The sequence below is a fragment of the Monomorium pharaonis genome, chromosome 6, assembly GCF_013373865.1.
Source record: "Monomorium pharaonis isolate MP-MQ-018 chromosome 6, ASM1337386v2, whole genome shotgun sequence".
Taxonomy (NCBI): Eukaryota; Metazoa; Arthropoda; class Insecta; order Hymenoptera; family Formicidae; genus Monomorium; species Monomorium pharaonis.
The window spans coordinates 24,740,639-24,760,793 of record NC_050472.1 but is presented as its reverse complement, the minus strand read 5'-3'; the positions used below and the strand labels follow the sequence as shown (position 1 = coordinate 24,760,793).

General features: G+C 35.1%; 1 protein-coding gene across 46 annotated transcripts in view; it reads left to right on the top strand.

Annotated features, from left to right (window-relative positions):
- LOC105832509 (calcium-activated potassium channel slowpoke) overlaps nucleotides 1-14,878 on the top strand; it is a 97,622-nt gene extending 82,744 nt beyond the window's left edge. For 14 of the 46 annotated variants that reach the window (XM_036288803.1, XM_036288808.1, XM_036288802.1 and 11 more), the window contains 13 exons: nucleotides 495-515; nucleotides 2,652-2,714; nucleotides 5,134-5,166; nucleotides 5,309-5,441; nucleotides 7,182-7,241; nucleotides 8,630-9,026; nucleotides 9,730-9,913; nucleotides 10,032-10,097; nucleotides 10,304-10,440; nucleotides 10,600-10,712; nucleotides 10,805-10,966; nucleotides 11,499-11,592; nucleotides 12,963-14,878. In XM_036288803.1, the coding sequence (XP_036144696.1) occupies nucleotides 495-515; nucleotides 2,652-2,714; nucleotides 5,134-5,166; nucleotides 5,309-5,441; nucleotides 7,182-7,241; nucleotides 8,630-9,026; nucleotides 9,730-9,913; nucleotides 10,032-10,097; nucleotides 10,304-10,440; nucleotides 10,600-10,712; nucleotides 10,805-10,966; nucleotides 11,499-11,592; nucleotides 12,963-13,043 (1,544 nt within the window). In that variant the 3' untranslated portion in view covers nucleotides 13,044-14,878. The remainder of the gene's footprint in view (nucleotides 1-494; nucleotides 516-2,651; nucleotides 2,715-5,133; nucleotides 5,167-5,308; nucleotides 5,442-7,181; nucleotides 7,242-8,629; nucleotides 9,027-9,729; nucleotides 9,914-10,031; nucleotides 10,098-10,303; nucleotides 10,441-10,599; nucleotides 10,713-10,804; nucleotides 10,967-11,498; nucleotides 11,593-12,962) is intronic. The other 32 variants (XM_036288820.1, XM_036288815.1, XM_036288817.1 and 29 more) reach the window with 9 other exon arrangements.
- Nucleotides 14,879-20,155: the final 5,277 nt, after the last annotated feature.

The following is a 20,155-nucleotide window of genomic DNA, read 5'->3' as shown; positions in this document are numbered from 1 at the left end:
TTTTTTTTCCTTTTCTCCCTCTTTCGGAAGCAGATCGGTGTTTGCCGGCTGAGCACCACATCTTCACGATGTTAGATAGACGTGTACACGTGAGCGATGCGCGCGTAAGAGAAACGCGTCAATTAATTAACGCAAGAAACTACACACCGGCACTTGCATCGCTCATTAGAGCCACGCATAGATACACACATACACACAGACACACACCCATCTTACAACTCACGGCGAAACACGCGTATCAGCAAACGCATTAAATGTCAAAGTACACGTGCTCCTCTCTCCACATTGTCACGTACACATATACACACACACACACATATACACGCGCATTAATACGTAATTCACACGCGAGACACACACACACACCTGCGCGCGCGCACGGGCTCACGATAGAACACGAGATCCGCAAGCAAAGACTCTTTAACTAACTCTCTATATGTGTCTATCTGTCCGAATCTATCTTCTCTCCTCGTCTCCTCCACCACTCCGCATAGGTGAAGACCTCTCGTACGCAAGTAAGTCCAGTGAAAAAAACGCGGATGTACATTGACAGTTATATATAATGCATATCTCCTCTTGTACATATTGTTTAATTTCACGTATTCGTATATAAATTTTAAATCTTTCCCGCGGCCGCGGTCGCGTTCGCGGTATGGCGCGATTTAGTACGCGACGCACGTATGTACACGTGTTGCCACGCGCTCATAGAGACGTAAGCGGTTTGATCAAACGTGGGCATTCATCGGTTTATGATGCAGCAGCGATGCTATATCACCGCAAGCGGTGTACCACCGATGAAGCGTATACCACCTTTTGCACATTTACTCGAACATCCCGCTCGGTCCATCCCTCATTTTCCAACCGGCCTGATTTGACAGCAAACTGATCAGGTCGATAGATTGAGATGAAACCTATTGCATCTCATCGAACACGAGGAACGTGGAATGTTCTCAAGCGTCGTGCAGAAATCAAATCGCCATCAAAATTTGAAAAATAACGATTTTAAATGGAAAATATTATGAAATATTGCATCGACTCATGATTAAATGAAAATGAAGGACTACGTGTCGGTTTAAAATTAGCTCTGTCTACCGCATAATGCTTGAAAGTGAAAAATGTTAAAATTTAAGATTTAGTTTCTTGTGACGATGTTTCATTTCCAAGGATTTGATTATGAGAATATATTTTCTGACGCTGTCGAGCGCAATATATCTCATCTCTCAACTCGATTTGTCGACTTTAATTATCTCCTTATTAGTCTCCGTTTACATCGTTCTTCCAAGAAACCCGGGAATTTTGCAATCCCCTCGTTTTATAAAGGGCGGCAGAAAATTACACTTTGCACAATTTCTGGGCGCCTCCTTGGAAGGAACGTGTCAAAGGGAGACTCACTTTGAGTCTCCGAGCAAAGAGAGGAACGACCGCGACGTCTACAATTCTAATTAGCGTAGCGTCATCTCGCTCAACGGATCGAGTAAGTGCGTAAAGGGGAATTTCGCACGAATTGCAATGTATTCTCGCTCGTCTCACCGTCGGCCTCGAGATAATGTCAATTGCAAACGTTTCGTCCTGTTCCTCGCAGACGGCGATTTCACGTCGGAATTCAAAAAGAAAAACAAAAAAAAAGAACTCCCTACGCTTTTAAAGATCATAGACGAGCTCTATGCTCTTTCATGCACTCTTTCAATTCCTCCCAAGCTTTTGCAAAGTCTTTGTCGTTTTGCACGTGAATTCTTATTCCCAGAAGATGCAAAGCGCGCACTGACAATGCCGAGTAAATATTCACACTGTAAGGCTATATTATTGCATGTTTAGCACAAGATATATTGAACACTATCGATGTAAGCGGAGAGGACAAATCTTTTTTACCTTGTGAATAAGAAATAAAAAGTAGTAGTTACGTTCGCAAGAGTTGCTCGATATCTTCTGCGTCATTTTCTCCATCCTTGATCGTCCTCTCCGTTTGCGTCACCTTCGGCATGAATTAGGAATGTTTTGGGCACATTGCACGTTTATGATCGTAGGTCGATTTTAGTACCATGTTGTATAACGTTCCCGCAATATGGACGAAGTTAATTTTAATATTGAAATTCTCATTAAAAAGCTGCTTGTGGACTTTAGTCGTTAACTCGTCCACGTTGTCACGCGAACTGTATTTTTACCTGTTAGAGTTTCAAAATTACACACTTGTCTCCATAATTTTAGTGGTTGTTTTCTTTATGATTTTTTTTTCTTAGCGCAATATATGAAAGGCCGTTTCAGTTTGATATCGTAAACGTTATATTTTGTATTATTTAATTATTAAATATAAATTTATAATGTATATTAATATTTATATAAGTAAATTTTTTTTACCAACAGCTTACATATGATATAATTAAATTTTTTAATAATATTTTTATATCTCGTTATCTTCTCTCCTAGATTTTAGCGCAAGGTAAGAAAAAAACTGTTGTTGTAATTTTTGTTTAGTAAGTATAATAAAATTGCATCGACGTGATCTCTGAATTGTCAGTATCATGGCGCGACGCTGAAACGGAACTTTGCTTCTAGAAGTTGTAGCGCAGATTTAGTACTGTCCAACGATAGAGTAGCGACTAGGCCTTAGGTAATTAGTTAGGGTAGCTAACATGTGTAGTGGTTTGTTACAGACGACCACCATCCTCCCCCCACATTCACTCCGCCAGAACTGCCCAAGATGGTTCACGTAAGAGGTACAGTTACACCTCAATCAAAAACCATGCTACAGCCTCGCAAGCTGCCCTTTCTAATTTCGATTGGCAATTCGACACGAATACACTATTGAAAAGTTGCTTGACAATTAGCAGATACGACGATTCTAAAAAAGAATCGCTGCTCTCGATCGACATTAAAAATTCAATTTTCCGCATTTGATACGCTTCGTCAAACTCGCTTGAGCGATAGGTTCTTGATACATTGTGTTCATTTTTTTTTTCCTTTCATCAAAGTTTAATTTTGCACTAATTTTGTGTTGCTGAAACATTGGAGAAAGTAGAGAAAAAGTGATGAATAACGAAATGAGAGTCTTTTGTTCTAACCACGATTATCTATGCTAATGCATTCTCTCGTGTACTACTTTCTCCATTATTGACAGCATTGCATGAAGTTGTTTAATAGATACCTGTTCATACTTTTCCGTCGTTTTATTTCTAGCGTACATAGAATGTGGACTTAAAGTTAAAAATTTATGTCACATTATTTTAATGACTATATGATTTGGAATCATCTTTATTAAAAATACACATTCTTCTGTCTTTAATAATTTATAAAAAGTAAAATAATTATTTAATTTTATTTTTTTTCAAACTTATTAAAATTCACTGATTTAGAGTTTGCACAAAACACAATTTTAGTATAGTTGTAATAGCATTTAGTAGTCTTTCAAAATTTACTTTTGGTATTATTTATTCATTTTGCTTTATCACAGAAAGTAAAAGCATTTAATAAATTTCGCAGCTCTTGAAATAAAATGTAGATGTTTACTGAGCTACACACTTGTTTTATTTCAAGTGGAGTTATTATTTATATATTTTACGCGACGGATCGCGCGCGTATCATTTTTAAAAACGTTTTTACGAAGAAACGAGTAAACAATTTTTCGAAAAATAATACCCACAATTATTTTCTAAACAACAACATATTTTATATAAATTAATGGTTTTATAAAATTGCAACGGTTGTTAAAAGTATGATATCAAAGATTATCTTTTTATAGTATATAAGATATATTATATAAGAATATAATAACTTCAAAGTTTTTGGAAATACATTAAAATCGCGTAATTATATTCGCGTTAAAATGCTCGAAATATCTATTGGTGCTCGTCTGCGTAAGTAGTAAAATTGTTTCTAATTACGCAAATGTTTCTCATACTTTTACGTCATTTTATAAATTAAATCTAAACGCAAATGTGTTGTAAAACGTAGACTTGCTTCGAAACTCTCCTTTTCCATTTTAATAAACAGAATTATGTTCTCTCTTAATATAATATTTATTGTCAGATCACAAATTATATAGGTGCTACTTTATCGAATTACTTTTTGACAGCACAAGTCTGAGAAACGTTAGTTATCACGTAATCTTTGCTAAATTATTTCTCCCCTTAAGTTCTGTGTATCGTAAATAGAATTTTTTCTCTCATACATTTAGAATGTTTGTTCCACGATTAAATCGTTGACTTTGTGAAACGCGCTTTTCATATAGATAGTATCTTGTAGCTTTTAACCTTGTTGAAAATGGATTTATAGTTGTATACACAGCACGGTAGATTAATGGTTCCTAATATATAGAAGTTTTAGTTTGGTAACATCTGTGTTTGTTGGCGAATATGTATGTACATCATCCACTTTATAATTTTGTTTCATTATTACAGAAAATGGTTGTTCAAGAAACTACCGCGACAGGCGCCATATGTCCCTTGCTAATTTTCATAGCTCCACAATAGCTTGCAATTATTTCTGAAGCAGATATTGCTTTTACCTACAACAAATCTATGAATAAATTTTTCCTTTTGCCTTTGATTTTTATATTTTAAGAGAAGTAATATATCTTTGTGAAAAATACTTAACATCTTTTTTATAACAAAATTTACAACAAATATATATTTAGATTACTTCTCTTATAAATCTCTTATTTACAATAAATTTATAACAAAATTTTGTAATTATATATTATCTATAAAAAGTACTTTGCATTATATTCAAAATTATAATGGAACTTTAATAGTAACTAGAAAGAAAAAGTCAATTTTCCAAGAAAGTTGTTTTTTTTTTTATTTTTGACCCGTCACACATGGTATTAGAAAAGAGAGAAATTTGATAAATGTTTGAAAACTTTATAACAATAAGACTCCTAATTTGATTGTCGCTATTGATTAATAAATTTTTCTTTAACATGCACAAATACATGTATGCATAGGGTGAAGTATGCGCGCCTGTAAGCATGGGGCTGTAGGCTCATCATCACGGAAATAACATGCGCTTTAATGGGGGGGAAGTTAGATCATGATTCAGTGTGACACTCTAATTGTCTTAATCATTGTTGCTTTGTCCACTATCGATTATAAGTAGAATGCTCAGATTGAGGAATTAACACTGTTTTATCCGTTTTAGGTGAAATCAGCCGTGAACGAGACGATCCGAATGGTAAGTGTCAGTTCTAAGTTACATAACATTAATTAATTTAATATATTAATTAATTACAAGTTGATAACATGCCTTTGTATAAAACATTTTTCTACTATTATTATTATTAAAGCAATAATACTGATAATTCGTTACTTTACAGCCATGAGGAATCATCGAAACTCCGTTGGAATGACACTGATAAATTCAACGAAGCAAGTCAACAAGGTGAAGCCGAACGTGAATCGAGCGACGAACGACAGTCTGTCCAGCCCGAATCAGCCGTATAATCAGAGGTATCTAATTATTCGCAGCGCATTCTAAATTCATCATCACCTGACATATACATTCAAACATAATCACTTACATCGCCATCGTTTGAGAAGACATATATCTTCATTCATGATCATTGATGACCAGAGTACGCCTGTTTTGCACCCAACAAAAGCAACACGTGCGAATTTCGCTACTGAGAATTAACAATGAGAAGGCGAGAGGCGACCTTCCAGAAACAACGCAATTCGGACTTCATAAATATTTTTTAAATATCACCTTATGGCGATACTTACAGTGCACTCGACAATCGACACGTATTTCTAAACAATGAGAATCGCTTTCCTCTCTGAGCTGCTTGAACGTAAATATCTTCCTGAAATACACTCTGATCTCTCTCTCTCTATCCTGTCGTACAACTTTATTTATTAATTTCATTATTTTACCTTTTAATTACAAGCTTACACGTGTTCTTCATAGCTGCACGATTAGAGTTACACCGGCTCTTTCACGCGTACTGTACAGGGGTTATTCAAATTGTAATTAAATTCGAATTGGACGGCAAGCAAGATAGATTTTTGCCAAGCCGTCCTGTGTGAGAAACTTTCCTGTTTATATACATATATTGCACAATACTTTCTAATTGATGAATTGACAACGTATTTTGAATAACCTAATTATACATGTCACAAAGTAAAATATGCATCTTTTTTAAATATGCGCCTCTTATATTCTTTTTTTTTCTTTTTGTAAATGCGTGTTACTTTTCAGCTAAACGATATTAATCTATTAATAAAGCAATGTTCCACTTTGATCGAGTGCACTAGGATAATTTGCACATTAATGTATCAACGACCTCCGCATTAGCATTTGTCTAGCATGTTTCTAATAGTGTTGAATATACGACCCGCCAAGATTTTACATGCCGATTCTCGGTAGAGATCTTCGATGCGATCCAGAATCATTCATCGAGAGAATAATTTCGACATTTATACATTAACGAGATTCCGAGTTTATATGTAATGAACTAAATAACTGACTCCTGATCATTTACTTAATTTCTTACGTTTTCTAAAATGCCATTTCTTTCTTGTGAAAGGACATATAGCTTGAGCAGCCGTAGCTTCTAGTGTTGAGTATAATATTAGGTGCAGAATCAACCTGTTAGTCGGAAACAAAAGACAGTTGCTTTCTGTCGTTTCGCTCAATTGTTGACAAAGGGCGCCGTAAACTCGAACGACAAACGGCTCGTATAAATCACGTGAGAAATCGCGCGAAAACGACAGCCACTTGTACTATTGCGCTGCCGAATGATACGAGTAACAGGCTACAGGTGGTCGTTGACATTTTCTGATGAACTTCTTACGCGTCCGTTAGATTAGTTTCTGCAATTTTTCTTTATTATTATTCCATGATCTCGCGGATTTGACGCCTATTCCCAATAAACATATTTGCGATTCGTATCTTTGCAACTAGACCTTTTTACGTTACAAAATTACGCGACGTATTATGTTAAACCGCAATATTTCCTTTCACAATTAAAATCAGAAAGTCATTTTGTTTTAATTGTCGAAGAATCATTCATCATTGTCATCATTACGTCTTTCATCACCTGGACTAAATTTGAAAGAAAGAGAGAGAGAGAGAGAGAGAGAGAGAGAGAGAGAGAGAGAGAGAGAGAGAGAGAGAGAGAGAGAGAGAGAGAGAGAGAGAGAGAGTTACCTGAGAACAGATCCAACGTTACGCAAACCTTCTGATTCCAGATCGCAAGAGGAGTCCGCATACGCTGGCTACCATCTCGCCTACGAAGTCAAAAAGCTCATGTACGCTTCTGTTGTTAACGCTATCTTTTATTATGACGTGATTATGCGACTGCTTTACCCTACGGCTATGTAATAAGGACGAACATGCTCCCTTTGCATGTAGCTCGATTCTCGATATATAATCTATGATAAAATGTTTGTTTAAATCTGGAAACGCATTTCTTTATGAGAAAGGATGTGCTAAGAACGTTATATGTCTTCTATTTAATATTTAGATTTTAGTCATCACGACGTAATCAAATCTGATGTCAGTGATAACAATCCTAAATTTCGCTGTGTTCAATTTTTGCTTATAAAATTAATTTTTTTCAGTGTTTTCTACGTCCTTTTATCAGCTCTATTGTTTTTTTAAATTAAAAATAATTTCTTTATTATTGATCAGAAGGATTAAATAATTGAATAATTTGATGCGTTTTAATATAATAAAATTAATTAATCGTTAATAGACGTTAATCTATCAAACTAGCTGTGCATTATTATTTTTTTATTTCAAATTTTTTTTCGCGAAAACATAAATTGTTAGCTAGACATAAATGACACAAAAGCGGCAGTATTTTCTGTGGTGTTAAATTTTCTATCCCACATTACGTCTTCGAAATTGCGCATTGCGTTACAGTTACATGTCGCATAGCGTGACTGCAAAAAGTATATAGAAGTCCATAAGAGTTTTACGAGGATACTTAATCTCGGACAACATGTGCCACTGGCATTAATGACGCTCGTAAAAATATGTGGGTGTCATATGTGGGATGCGAGTTTTGATGGCATTTACACGTCTTGTCCAAAATGCGTAAAAATATTTTCGTATATTGCGTTTAATGCAAAATATTACGATATTTCTCATACTCTAAATAATTCGAATTAATCGCAGAGTTGAATTAATTGTGGAAGAAGTACAAAATCACGACAGAATAAGTTTTTATTAAACGCGCAATAAACTCTTTGGTAATGTTTCAAGGAAATCTCTGAAAATTTTATACAGACAATCTTACTTATATAAACCTTTATCATTGTATTTACACGCATGCGGTACAAATAGCTTAATATATCCGAAAAATATATTTTTCCTATATTTTTCTTTCTTTGATATTTGCTGCATTTGAGTAACATGTTTCTCAATTTACACTTGTTCTATGGTATAAAGTAATAACACCAGTAGTGTTAGATGACAGAAAATGCGTACGAAATGCATGTAAAAATGGTGGCTTTACGGTTTTGATTTTACAAGAGCTTGAAGAGAAGTATGTGATTTCTTTCACAACTTTCTACTAATATTTTTTCCTACCGATAAGTTAAGATTATTATCGTTATCGTTAGTCTAATCATCGATACAATTGTATGTCACATCTGTAATTTTGTGTATAATTGTAACGTGCGATTTTTTTCAGGCCAACGAGCAGAGCCTCGGGTGGCACGAACGTTAACAACAACGGCGGTCTTCAAGTCGGGATCGCTGACGATCAAGCGAAAGATTTCGATTTCGAGAAGACCGAGATGAAGTACGACTCGACGGGGATGTTTCATTGGAGCCCCTCCCGTAATCTCGAAGACTGCATACTGGATCGTAACCAGGCGGCGATGACAGTTCTTAACGGTCACGTCGTCGTCTGCCTGTTCGCCGATCCCGACTCGCCTCTCATCGGACTGAGGAATCTTGTCATGCCATTACGAGCTTCCAATTTTCATTACCACGAGCTTAAACACGTAGTGATAGTTGGATCGGTGGACTACATACGCCGCGAGTGGAAAATGCTGCAGAATCTACCGAAGATATCGGTTTTAAATGTGAGGAAGCTGCTCTCATTTCATTGAATCGCAGTGTTATCTCGCGTGACGCAGATTTTTATTATTGTATAATATAGTCTCAGATGTACACAATAGAATGTTTGTTTTTTATCCAGCTCTCTAGATTTTTTAGCGAAAGAACTTAGAAGTAAATCTTTTTAATAAGCTGCAATTGAAAATTATATAGTAATATTCTTCATTTATCTCCGTTATTTGTTTAAATACTTAAGTCATAAATTAAAAAGATTAAACAAAAATTATATTATTTATTTGCTAAAAATTTAATTCGACAATTTTATTCTGGCTTTAATTTATTTTAATACAATAAGATTATTTTTTGTTAGATAATTTTATAATCTTTATTAATGCTTTGAGATTAGAAGAAATTACAGAGTTAATGTATATGTAGTTTTTCTCATATTCAAATTGTTTAGAAAGAAGATAAATTTGAGACATTGTGTATGCTTCATTATCCCCTATTATATATTTTTATTATCGTATATTATTATATTTAAATACGTATTAAATCAGATTTTTATATCTAATATTATTGAATTTAAGCATAAAAGCATTAATAAAAGCCAGGAAAATCGTTGAATTGGTACAAATTAACCGTTAACGCAAAATGGAGATAATGAAAAATAATTTCGCGAAATGAAAGTTCTTTCGCAGCTATTATCTCGCTTGAATGACATTTTCGCAGGGTTCGCCATTAAGTAGAGCCGATTTGCGCGCCGTTAACGTAAATTTGTGCGACATGTGTTGCATCCTGTCGGCTAAAGTGCCTAGCAATGATGACCCCACCCTCGCCGACAAGGAGGCCATCCTCGCATCCCTCAATATCAAAGCCATGACTTTCGATGATACAATCGGCGTGCTCAGCCAAGGTACGATATTACTATATTGTCATTTGTGAAAAGTGGAGGTCTCGATTCTTTTAAAATCAAGCTATTAAATCGAAAGTGCAAATTATAGCAGATAATGAACAAGGTAATTTGATCACAGTTGGGAGCCCAATCGTTTTGCAAAGACGAGGATCTGTTTATGGAGCAAATGTGCCAATGATCACGGGTAAATAGAAAAATTTACTTCTGTATTTAATATCGTTTTAATAAAATTGCTTAATGCCACCACGATTAAGTAAGAGTTTTAATTACAATATTGGAAAAAATAACTTTATAAAAATGTCATTATTTATTAATATTTCTTAATTATTTTTGTGTTGAGTATCGAAGAAGTACAAATGCTCATGGATATTTTGTTGCTATTATTCCTAGAACTTGTGAATGACAGCAACGTTCAGTTTCTTGATCAGGACGACGACGACGATCCGGATACGGAACTCTACCTCACTCAACCTTTTGCCTGTGGTACTGCCTTTGCAGTTAGCGTATTGGATTCACTTATGTCGACGGTTAGTATTAAAAAATCATCTTTGGATTGTGTGATATTGGTAAAAAGTATTATTATTTTACAGGGCTTGCTTATTCGCGTTTATAGTTTATTGACATTCTTTTTCCTTAAGATGTTACAAGTTATACGATGAAAACTATAATTTTTTGTATTTCTGCAGACATACTTCAACCAAAATGCGTTAACTCTAATTCGGTCACTTATCACCGGTGGAGCTACGCCTGAGTTGGAATTAATCCTGGCTGAAGGGGCAGGCTTAAGGGGAGGGTACAGGTAAGAGCTTGAAAATACCATTTAATATCCAGTTGTTAACCGCGAGAATTTTTTTCAACAATATTAAATGTGATATTTTCTCTGATTGACAGTACGGCAGATAGCCTGGCTAATCGGGATCGGTGTCGTGTTGGTCAAATCGCGTTATATGACGGGCCGTTAGCTCAGTATGGCGAGGGAGGCAAGTACGGTGACCTCTTTGTCGCAGCATTAAAGTCGTACGGAATGCTGTGCATTGGTCTGTACAGGTACAGGTACCGGACTTTTTTCCCTCTCTCGATGGTATTTATTGGATTACCCTATGCACATGTATTTCTATACATTATATATATTACTGTTCAAAAACAGCGACTACTCCGATTGCTGCCATTATTGTACCGCCGTTTATTATCTCTCACTACTCACGTAATTTATGATTTTCTGCCGCACACCTTTTACACTTTGCGTTTTTTGCATCATGAAAAGAAAGTAATGAAAAGCAACGAGTTGTAAGTTGCCTTCATCCAAAAAATACCTATCATTTTTTACTACTTTTTCTCTCTTTGTCTTTCTCTCTCTCTCTCTCTCTCTCTCTCTCTCTCTATTTTTATGTCATCTTGTTGTTTATTTAGCCTTTAGTTGTTCCGTCATACAGTCCACATACGTTTTAGTTTAATTTAGCTTAGTTTACTTTAGTTTAGCTTAACTTAGCTCAACTTTGATTAGTTACACTTGATGTATATAGTCCATGTTCTCTACTGCTATCTCTCTCTTCTTATTCATTGACATTTAACTCGAATCTTCTAGGTTTCGAGACACTAGTTCGTCGTGCGATGCTTCTTCCAAACGCTACGTGATTACAAATCCACCCGATGACTTCACATTATTACCTACAGATCAGGTATTACGTTTTAAATAATTTCATTATATGTTTTCTAAAATTTATCACACATTTTATTAATATAATTTAGTAAGAACGAAAATAAAAAACCAGACATTTATATCACTTTTTAAATTTATATTATTTACTAGCTATGCCCTGCCACGCGTTGCTGTGGCTCTCTTATTCTTATGCTACGTTTTTTTCAAATTTTCTTTGCTTTCATTGTTTAAATTTCAAGAGCCTTGCTTTACTGTTGCTCTTTTTATTTTATTTTTGAATAAGCATTTATCTATCTTTAATAAATCTAATATTTATTTATTCACGTACTTCTAACTTACTTCATTTATTTATTGCCTTTGGCACTGTATTCAATTAATTTGTTTCTGTTTATTGTTTTGTATTTTTATTATAATGTAATATAAATCTTATTTTATTAAAACTTTGAAATAATTTTCAATTAAAAAAACCGAATTCTTTTAAAAATACCCATTTTTTTAAATTAAGCATTTTGAATTAAAGTGTATGTATTTAATTTATTATTAATTAATTTTATGAATTAATATTTTGTTATTTTTTTCTAAAAGCTGCCATGGATTTAGAAATCCATTCAAAAGACTGTTTTAAATAAGTTCCTTTTTTTCAATAAAATAAGAGCTATCCTTATTTTTCTTATTATCTTAATTTAAACACAATAGAAACATTCTTCTAGTTAGGGAAGTACGGTGTACTGTCTACCTAACATATATTATTAATATTGCTAAAATTTGAAAGATGATTTATCTATTTAGGGAAGTACGGTGTACTATCTGCCTAACATATAGTATTAATTTTTCTTAAATTAAAGTTTTTTAAAGTCTAACATCCTGTAAATTTCTTTTTTTCCTTATCTTAGTTCTCCAAAAGTTCTTAAACATATATTGAAAGCTACCTTTGATTCTAAATTGTCATATACAGCCTAAAAGGAACATTCTCTAATTAAAGGCCTGCATTTATGAAACGACGAGTAATAAATGTAATATTCATTTATTCACGTACTTCTAACTAAATTCAATACAACGTTGTGTCAAAATTATAAAAAAATATTATTAAAAAAACATTGTTTAAAATTAAATTATGGCCATCATTTTTGAAACACACGTATTTCCAAAATCAGACCCCATAAGAACACTCCCGGTTACGAATGCAACGTTGTGTCAAAATTTCAAAGCAATCGGTAAAAAACTTACGGAGATCTTAGATGAGGAACAAACATTTACATTTTTATTTATATAGATAAGTAATTAGTAGTTCTGTTATTTAATATGCTATTAATTGAACAATTTCAACATCATTAATCTACAATGAGCAATTCGAGTCGCTTTACCCATTTGTTATTTTTAACTTGTCAGGTTTTCGTCTTGATGCAATTCGATCCGGGTCTTGAGTACAGGCCGAGCAGAGGTGCCCGAGGCAAAGACGACTCCTCCTGATTGTTGCTGTGTAGCGCCCTCACCGACGGACCATATTCTTACATCTAATCATGCATTAGAAACCATCATGCAGTCCGTCGTCCCTACAACTGTCCTGTCTTTGTCGACGAACGCCATTGTCTCATGACATCGCGCATTATCAACGAGTTTATCGCGAGTCATCGTTCATAGGGCGAATTGTAATCACATCCATTTCCTCGATTGACCGATACATACAGCGACAGTGCATAGCAAACGTAACGCTTAATTGCCGATTTGATCACTCCTAAAAGGTTCGACCTCGTTCGCCCCGTATAGAAATCGTTCTCATCAAGTCGTCGAATATCCCGAGAATGAAGCACGATCCCCGGAATGAGGACGCGGGAGAAAGAGCCTAATGAACAAGTTATTAAAGAGAAGTGAGAAAACGAGGAGAAGGATGAAGAGGACACGCGAGAAGAGGAGGACAATGGAAGGGGCAACGGAAAAAATGGCATGATGCTGTGCGGTCCGAGGGTAGCTACACATATACACACTCTCTCTTTCTTTATTCGAGCCAATCCTCGCTCGAAGACGATAAGGACTGTAAGGACTGAATTAGACATTTCGCAAAGCGTAACACTGTGTTATCAAACCCCCTACCGATTCTTTGCGGTTGCGAATGTGGAACGGGGGAAGGAGGAATGTGGAACGGGGGAAGGGACATGTAGCATAAAGTTCTTAGCACGTGGCTTAGCCTCGACGAGCGCTGTGGAATTGCAATAGCCTGCGCATGGTGGAACGGAAGAACAATCGCCGTTACAGTAAAATCTCCGGTTTCCTTTTTTCTTCCGGCACGTGTTAATGTATATAATACGTATAATCCAAAGAACACCGTCGTTCAACGTGCTGTGAGAGGGCGACGAGATGACGGGAGGAGGGGGAGGAGTGCAGCGAACTGGACACGGTCGTCGATGTGTTTCCCTCATCGAGAGACTCCTCTCATCCCGCTCTCGCGTCGAACTCTCGTGGACGGTGCCGGACTACTACGCGCAACCCTTACCTCGTGTGTCTTGTTTTACGACTAATGAAACCGAAAGGAGGAAAAAAGTCTCAATCAAGCACTTTCTACAGGCTCTATATATATATGTATATATACGTATACATATATACATATTGGTAAAAATTACGATAAAATACCCTTTTCCACACAACTTTAAGGATAAAAATCGTCTATATATCGGTATATATACATTATAGGTATATATGCACATATACATATATATATGTATACACATAGACATTCTCTCTTTTATATATTTTTGTGAAACTCACGTGTGTATATATACGGACGTACATATATATAAAAAAAGGAAGAAAAATACATATGTGTAAAAGAAATACACGAATACACACGGATATACACAAATACTCTATATCTTTCCCTTCATACACAATCACATAAATATACATATTTTTTCTCTATTTTTGATTTTTCTCTCTCTCTTCCTCTTTCTTTCTTTTCTTTTTTCTGGCTGCGCGTACGTACTTTTCATACACGGAAAGAAACACGCACACGTAACCATACACGTACGCGGCAGGTATATACATTATGACGTACGCGCAATCACACAGATACGAATCCAATCGACAATTCGATTCACATACTTACATATACATGTACAGACATCTTTTTCTCTCTCTCTCTTTCTCTCTCTTCTTTCTTCTCTCTCTCTCTCTCTCTCTCTCTCTCTCTCTTTCTCTCTTTTTATATATATACACGCACATACATGCAGAGTTGAGAATGACCAGAAAACGCACAGCATGTGCGTGGGACTGTTCTTCAGAATTGAAAGTGGCAGCCTAGAATCGAAAAAGAAACGAAAAGAATTTGTGATATAAATGTGATGATACGCCGCGAGACACTGGTTTTGTGCTCTAATCACTACAGGAATCGCAGATTGAATTGCCCACGAACTGAGAAGTAGAAATAGTAGAAGAGAGAGAGAGGGAGAGAGAGGGAGAGAGAGGGAGAGAGAGAAAAAGAGAGAGAAAGGGTGATTGCGAAGCAGACAGATTAAGAAACTAGCTGTGGTAGTCGCTGCCGTGTTTCGTATTACGCATACACCTTGTATAATTGCCGTCGTCGTCGTCGTCGTCGCCGTCGTCGCCGTCGTCGTCGTCGTCGTCGTCGCCGTCGCCGTCGCCGTCGCCGTCGCCGTCGCCGTCGCCGTCGCCGTCGCCGTCGCCGTCGCCGTCGCCGTCGCCGTCGCCGTCGCCGTCGCCGTCGCCGTCGCCGTCGCCGTCGCCGTCGCCGTCGCCGTCGCCGTCGCCGTCGCCGTCGCCGTCGCCGTCGCCGTCGCCGTCGCCGTCGCCGTCGCCGTCGTCGCCGTCGTTGTCGTTGTCGTCGTCGTCGTCGCCGTCGTTGTCGTCGTCGTCGTCGTCGTCGTCGTTGTCGTCGCCGCCGCCGCTGCTACCGCTGCTGTTGCTGCTGCTGCTGCTGCTGTTTGCAATATCCACGTGCACTGTTCACTGCCACTGCAGTTCATGTTAATATCGTTGTACATAACTTTCTATGTATAGATCGAATGCGTCAAAAAAAGTGAAAAAAAAAAAGAAAAAAGGATAAGCAAGGCGAGGCGCGCGAGTGGACACGCACCCTGCACAAGTACAAAAGGACATGTAGCGCCGGTCGCACAGGGCTGAGGTGCACTGACAAACCAGACGAATTAACTTTCGGTTAGCGAGATTATCGTTGGTTTCTTTGCAAAGGTGGACACTGATAACGCGGACAGAGAAAGAAAGCTTAACAGCCTGATTAATCGTCGGATCATGTCGGTGCAACTAGCCCGAGGATTGTTGTTCCCGCAGGGTCTTAAATTCACGCGGTTCGCGCGAGAAAGATATTTCATCGTAGGAATACTTAACTTCTATCTATGTTATGAAAATATTTTGTGTTGCCGGCACAAACCAAATATAGTTTTGCACTATATGTCAAACGCCATAATCGCACACCGAGTTAGAAGGAGCGATAATTTTTGCGGTTGGTCAACTCGTCTGACAGATTATCTTTTTCTCGATTAGACGATTCAAATTACAGTTTAGAAATTTAGAAATTTTAATGGTGCAAAACTCTTTTTGAAACGTGTATATTTTCGTCAAGCGAGATATTCTTTTGAGTTGATATACCCTTTTTAGACTGTAGCCGCGGAACAAACCGCTGGAATGAAAGCAATCGGCTAGAAAATTTTAAAGTTTCTATGTGAGATTTATGAAATAAGAAATTATTTCTTTCAAAAGATATTGATATTTTAAATAGCATATTTTTAAAGTGTGTGTCAAAAAGTATTCTAAATTTGTTAATGTAAATTTTGTCGTTGATGGCTATAATTCCATTGGTTAGTTCAGTTCGGCTTATAGGTAAATGTATCGAAGTTTCCTGTTTTTTCTCTTTTCTACAGTGTTTTATCTATATGAAGCAACCCCAAATATTTTTGTAATCAAGTCAATTATGAAGTGTATTATTATATATGTATTATATATACGTTTTCTTATATACAAAACTTATCTACAAGCTCATAATGTTCAAAATATTCCAAATTTTTAAATTTGAAATAACGGGATTTGAGATTCGTTTTGAACATTTAGCTAAGTCGGTATTCATAGTTTGTTCTTATATTTAAGATCGTTTTAAATATAATCTTAAAATGTCAATCATAGAGCTACATTAACATCTTAAGAGGAGAGAAGACTATTCTTTTAAGACAGTCTTAAAAGTGACTGGTCTTAAAAATGGATTGTTTGAATGTTAAAAGACGGCTCTAATATTAAAAAACAACACAATTATGATACTAACTAATTTAGCTTGCATGAGAAATTGTATTCGCATAAATGGACATTGTACTTTTGCAGTGATCGAATTCTGTGCGCTGTTATGCTTGTCTTTCCTCTTTCTCTCAGCCATCAAATCGACATTCAAGAGAATGTGATTAGAACGTTAGAGATTTCGATGATTATAGAATGCCAAGTACGCAGTCTGCAAAATTGGAAATTAGAAAAAATTTTTCTTCGACCATCGTAAATAAACTTTCATATAACTTTGATTGCACATATAAGAAATATATCTGAACAAAGTTACAATTTAAACTCACAAACTAAATTTTGTCATATCTTCGGAGAATTTTTTGCACATGTAGCAACTTTTATGAACGAATTATAAAATCAATTTCTGAAATTCCTTATTTTTGCAAATTTATTGTTTTCTTTGCGTTGAAGGGATCACAATAATTGATGTCCCGTAATAAGAAATTGACGGAAGAATTGGCTAGGAGAAAGTTGTAAGACAAAAATCTCGATTGAGAAACGTATATCAGATTAATGCATATCGCTTGCGGTCTCAAGAAAATATACAGTATTTTTTTCGTTTTCCTGCGAAGAAACATTTATCGTTGAACCACGAGAATGCAAACGAGTCCTTCGCGTTTCGAGCGCCGGAGAGAACTTCGAAAGAGCTTCGGCGACTCTGTCTCGCCTTAATGCGATTCTATACGAAAATAATACAAATTCGTGCGTTAGATTTTGTGGAAGTTTTCGTGGAAGTCGTTATCAAGCGACAAAAAAAAGAAAACTTGGAGCCTTGTGTAGAGTTTTAGATGATTGGTCGAGATTTGCGTTGCGCGGGGCGAGCCAAGTTGAAAAGGCAAAATGAAAAAGCCTATGGATTTATTCCTGAAGCAACATTTCCACGGATTATCTTTTTGGTGCATATAAAAGATTATGATTTAATGAATTTATGAAAAAATGATATCCACGCGTTTACGACAATGGAGATATTTTCTTTTAAATAATTCTTACAGTATTGCTTTAAAAATTTAAGACAATCGTATTATTCGGAAAATTTGCAAATTATGCAAGAAACTTACGGCTGGCCAGACGCGCGTCGTGAATCGCTAGTGCACTCTCTTTAACAATTAAATCACGCACCGATTCAATCAATATCATCAATCGTCGTCATGTTCTCGTTGCGTCGCGCGGAGCAAATCTAACGCATTTGTATGTATGTGGAACGTGTGTGTATATCTAAACGAAGTATATACTTTGAAGTATATACATATATATATATAAGCCCATGAAAAATCGAACAAAGAACCCAAAGTGGTTCAAGATTAAGTATATATATATACATACATATATATATATATATATATATATATATGAGGATTTTAAAAAATGTAAAAAAGAAGAGGAAATTAATGGCGCGCTGAGCGTACGCCACCTCATTGACCTCATCTAATGCTTTTTTATCTGTACATTTACAATTTGTGTACCAATGAGGAACGTTGTTTAATCATGTTGTTGATGTTATTGTTAAAGAATGAGATTCAATATTGTACATAACTATATATTCATTATAATTGATGATATAAATAATTATATACATAAAAGAGTAAATCCTCCAGAGTCCCCCTATGCCTCGCGTTTCGATATGCGGATCCACGTCACTTTGTAATAAAAAGACAAGTACTTTACAAACCTGTGTTGAGCAGGATAAAACTGTCGGCATAACAATTGTGTCGTCGTACGTTCGCGCCATTTAAGCGCCGTTAAAATGCCTCTATTACAATCCGTTATTTCTTATTGTCCGATATGCTGACAGGAGTTATCCGTAAGCTCATGATTTGAATTTATCATGTAGTAATTAGTTTATAGCCATACATAGAATTTGATAGCTCAGTGAGGAAGTGTTGCAGTTTGAAAAAAAAAATTATTTTCAAGTTACCACCGGCGGAACATTTTATATTACTTCGTTATGATTGGCGAATCACATGTCAAGTGTTTAATTTGCATTTACTAAAAACTTCTAACTATAGTTGACAGATTAATATAAATGAAAGTGTTTTAATATATAGTATATTTTATATTATTTATGAAAAGGTTCTTTTCCTAACAAATTGGAACTATCATGGATGCATTTGATTTCTAAAAAAATCTTCAATATATTGTTCAATATATTCTTTACTCTGATGTTAAATATCGTATAAATCAGTCGTTAATTCAGCAGATTTTCTTGTTTATCAGATATTCTAAAACTTTTATTTTACATTTGCGTAATTGGTTCCATTAAAAAATTTTATAAAGAGATAAAATATATACTTCTTCGCACTACATTTTGTAACCAGAGTTTAAAAGGTAAGTATAAAATAATGTTAATTTTAATATATATATTTTTTTTGTCAGCAAAAACAATTATTTAAATTCACTCTATATTACAGCCATATAATATACTTTAGAAATATTACAATTACTAATACCACATGTAATTTAATTTATCTCAACATTATAACATTTTAAGAAAGCATATGTAAATGTTTATATATTTATGATCAATTACGACGTTAAAACGATTAAATTTCTAATAAATTAAGAGAAAAGATAACATCTCTCTGCATTGGAAACATTTCTCGCCAATTGCTGATAGAATTTTTAAAAATATTCGGAGTTGGATCACAGTGTTATCGCAAAGTTATCATTACATGAACAAATTACTAATAACTGCTATTAATAATGACACAAAATCTTATGCGTAAAATGAAAGTTACTTGTGTTATGCAGAATCATATTAACGTATTTAAAATGTGTTATTCTAGAATATTATCATTATTCTAGCAATACGTATCTCGTGAACATATCTGTGTTGTATCACACAGTTATAGTTTTTTTTATATATATCTTACATTAATTAATAAAGTATAATAAAGATATTTTTCTTTAATAATATATAAGAAGAAAAAATATGTAAGAATGTAAGTTTTTCAATTGTCATGAAATTATAATAGATTCTGAAAAGCATTTTACTATTTTTTTCTCGTAGCTTCCTTCAATTGTAAATTGAAGGAAATTTAATATATCGTGCGCTCGTGGATTGTACCTGCAAAATAAAAACAGATGAAAGAGAGAGAATTATAATTGTTTTACTTTACAATGAAAAAAGTACAATAAATTTTGTCACGGAAAATTTCGTTAAAACTTTACATAAAATTTGTCTCACAAATAAATTGAAAAATGTTATGTAATATTATATTTAAATAATAATTAAAAAATGATTATTCTCATATAAAATTTTATATGATAATCAATATTAAAATGTAAAAAGT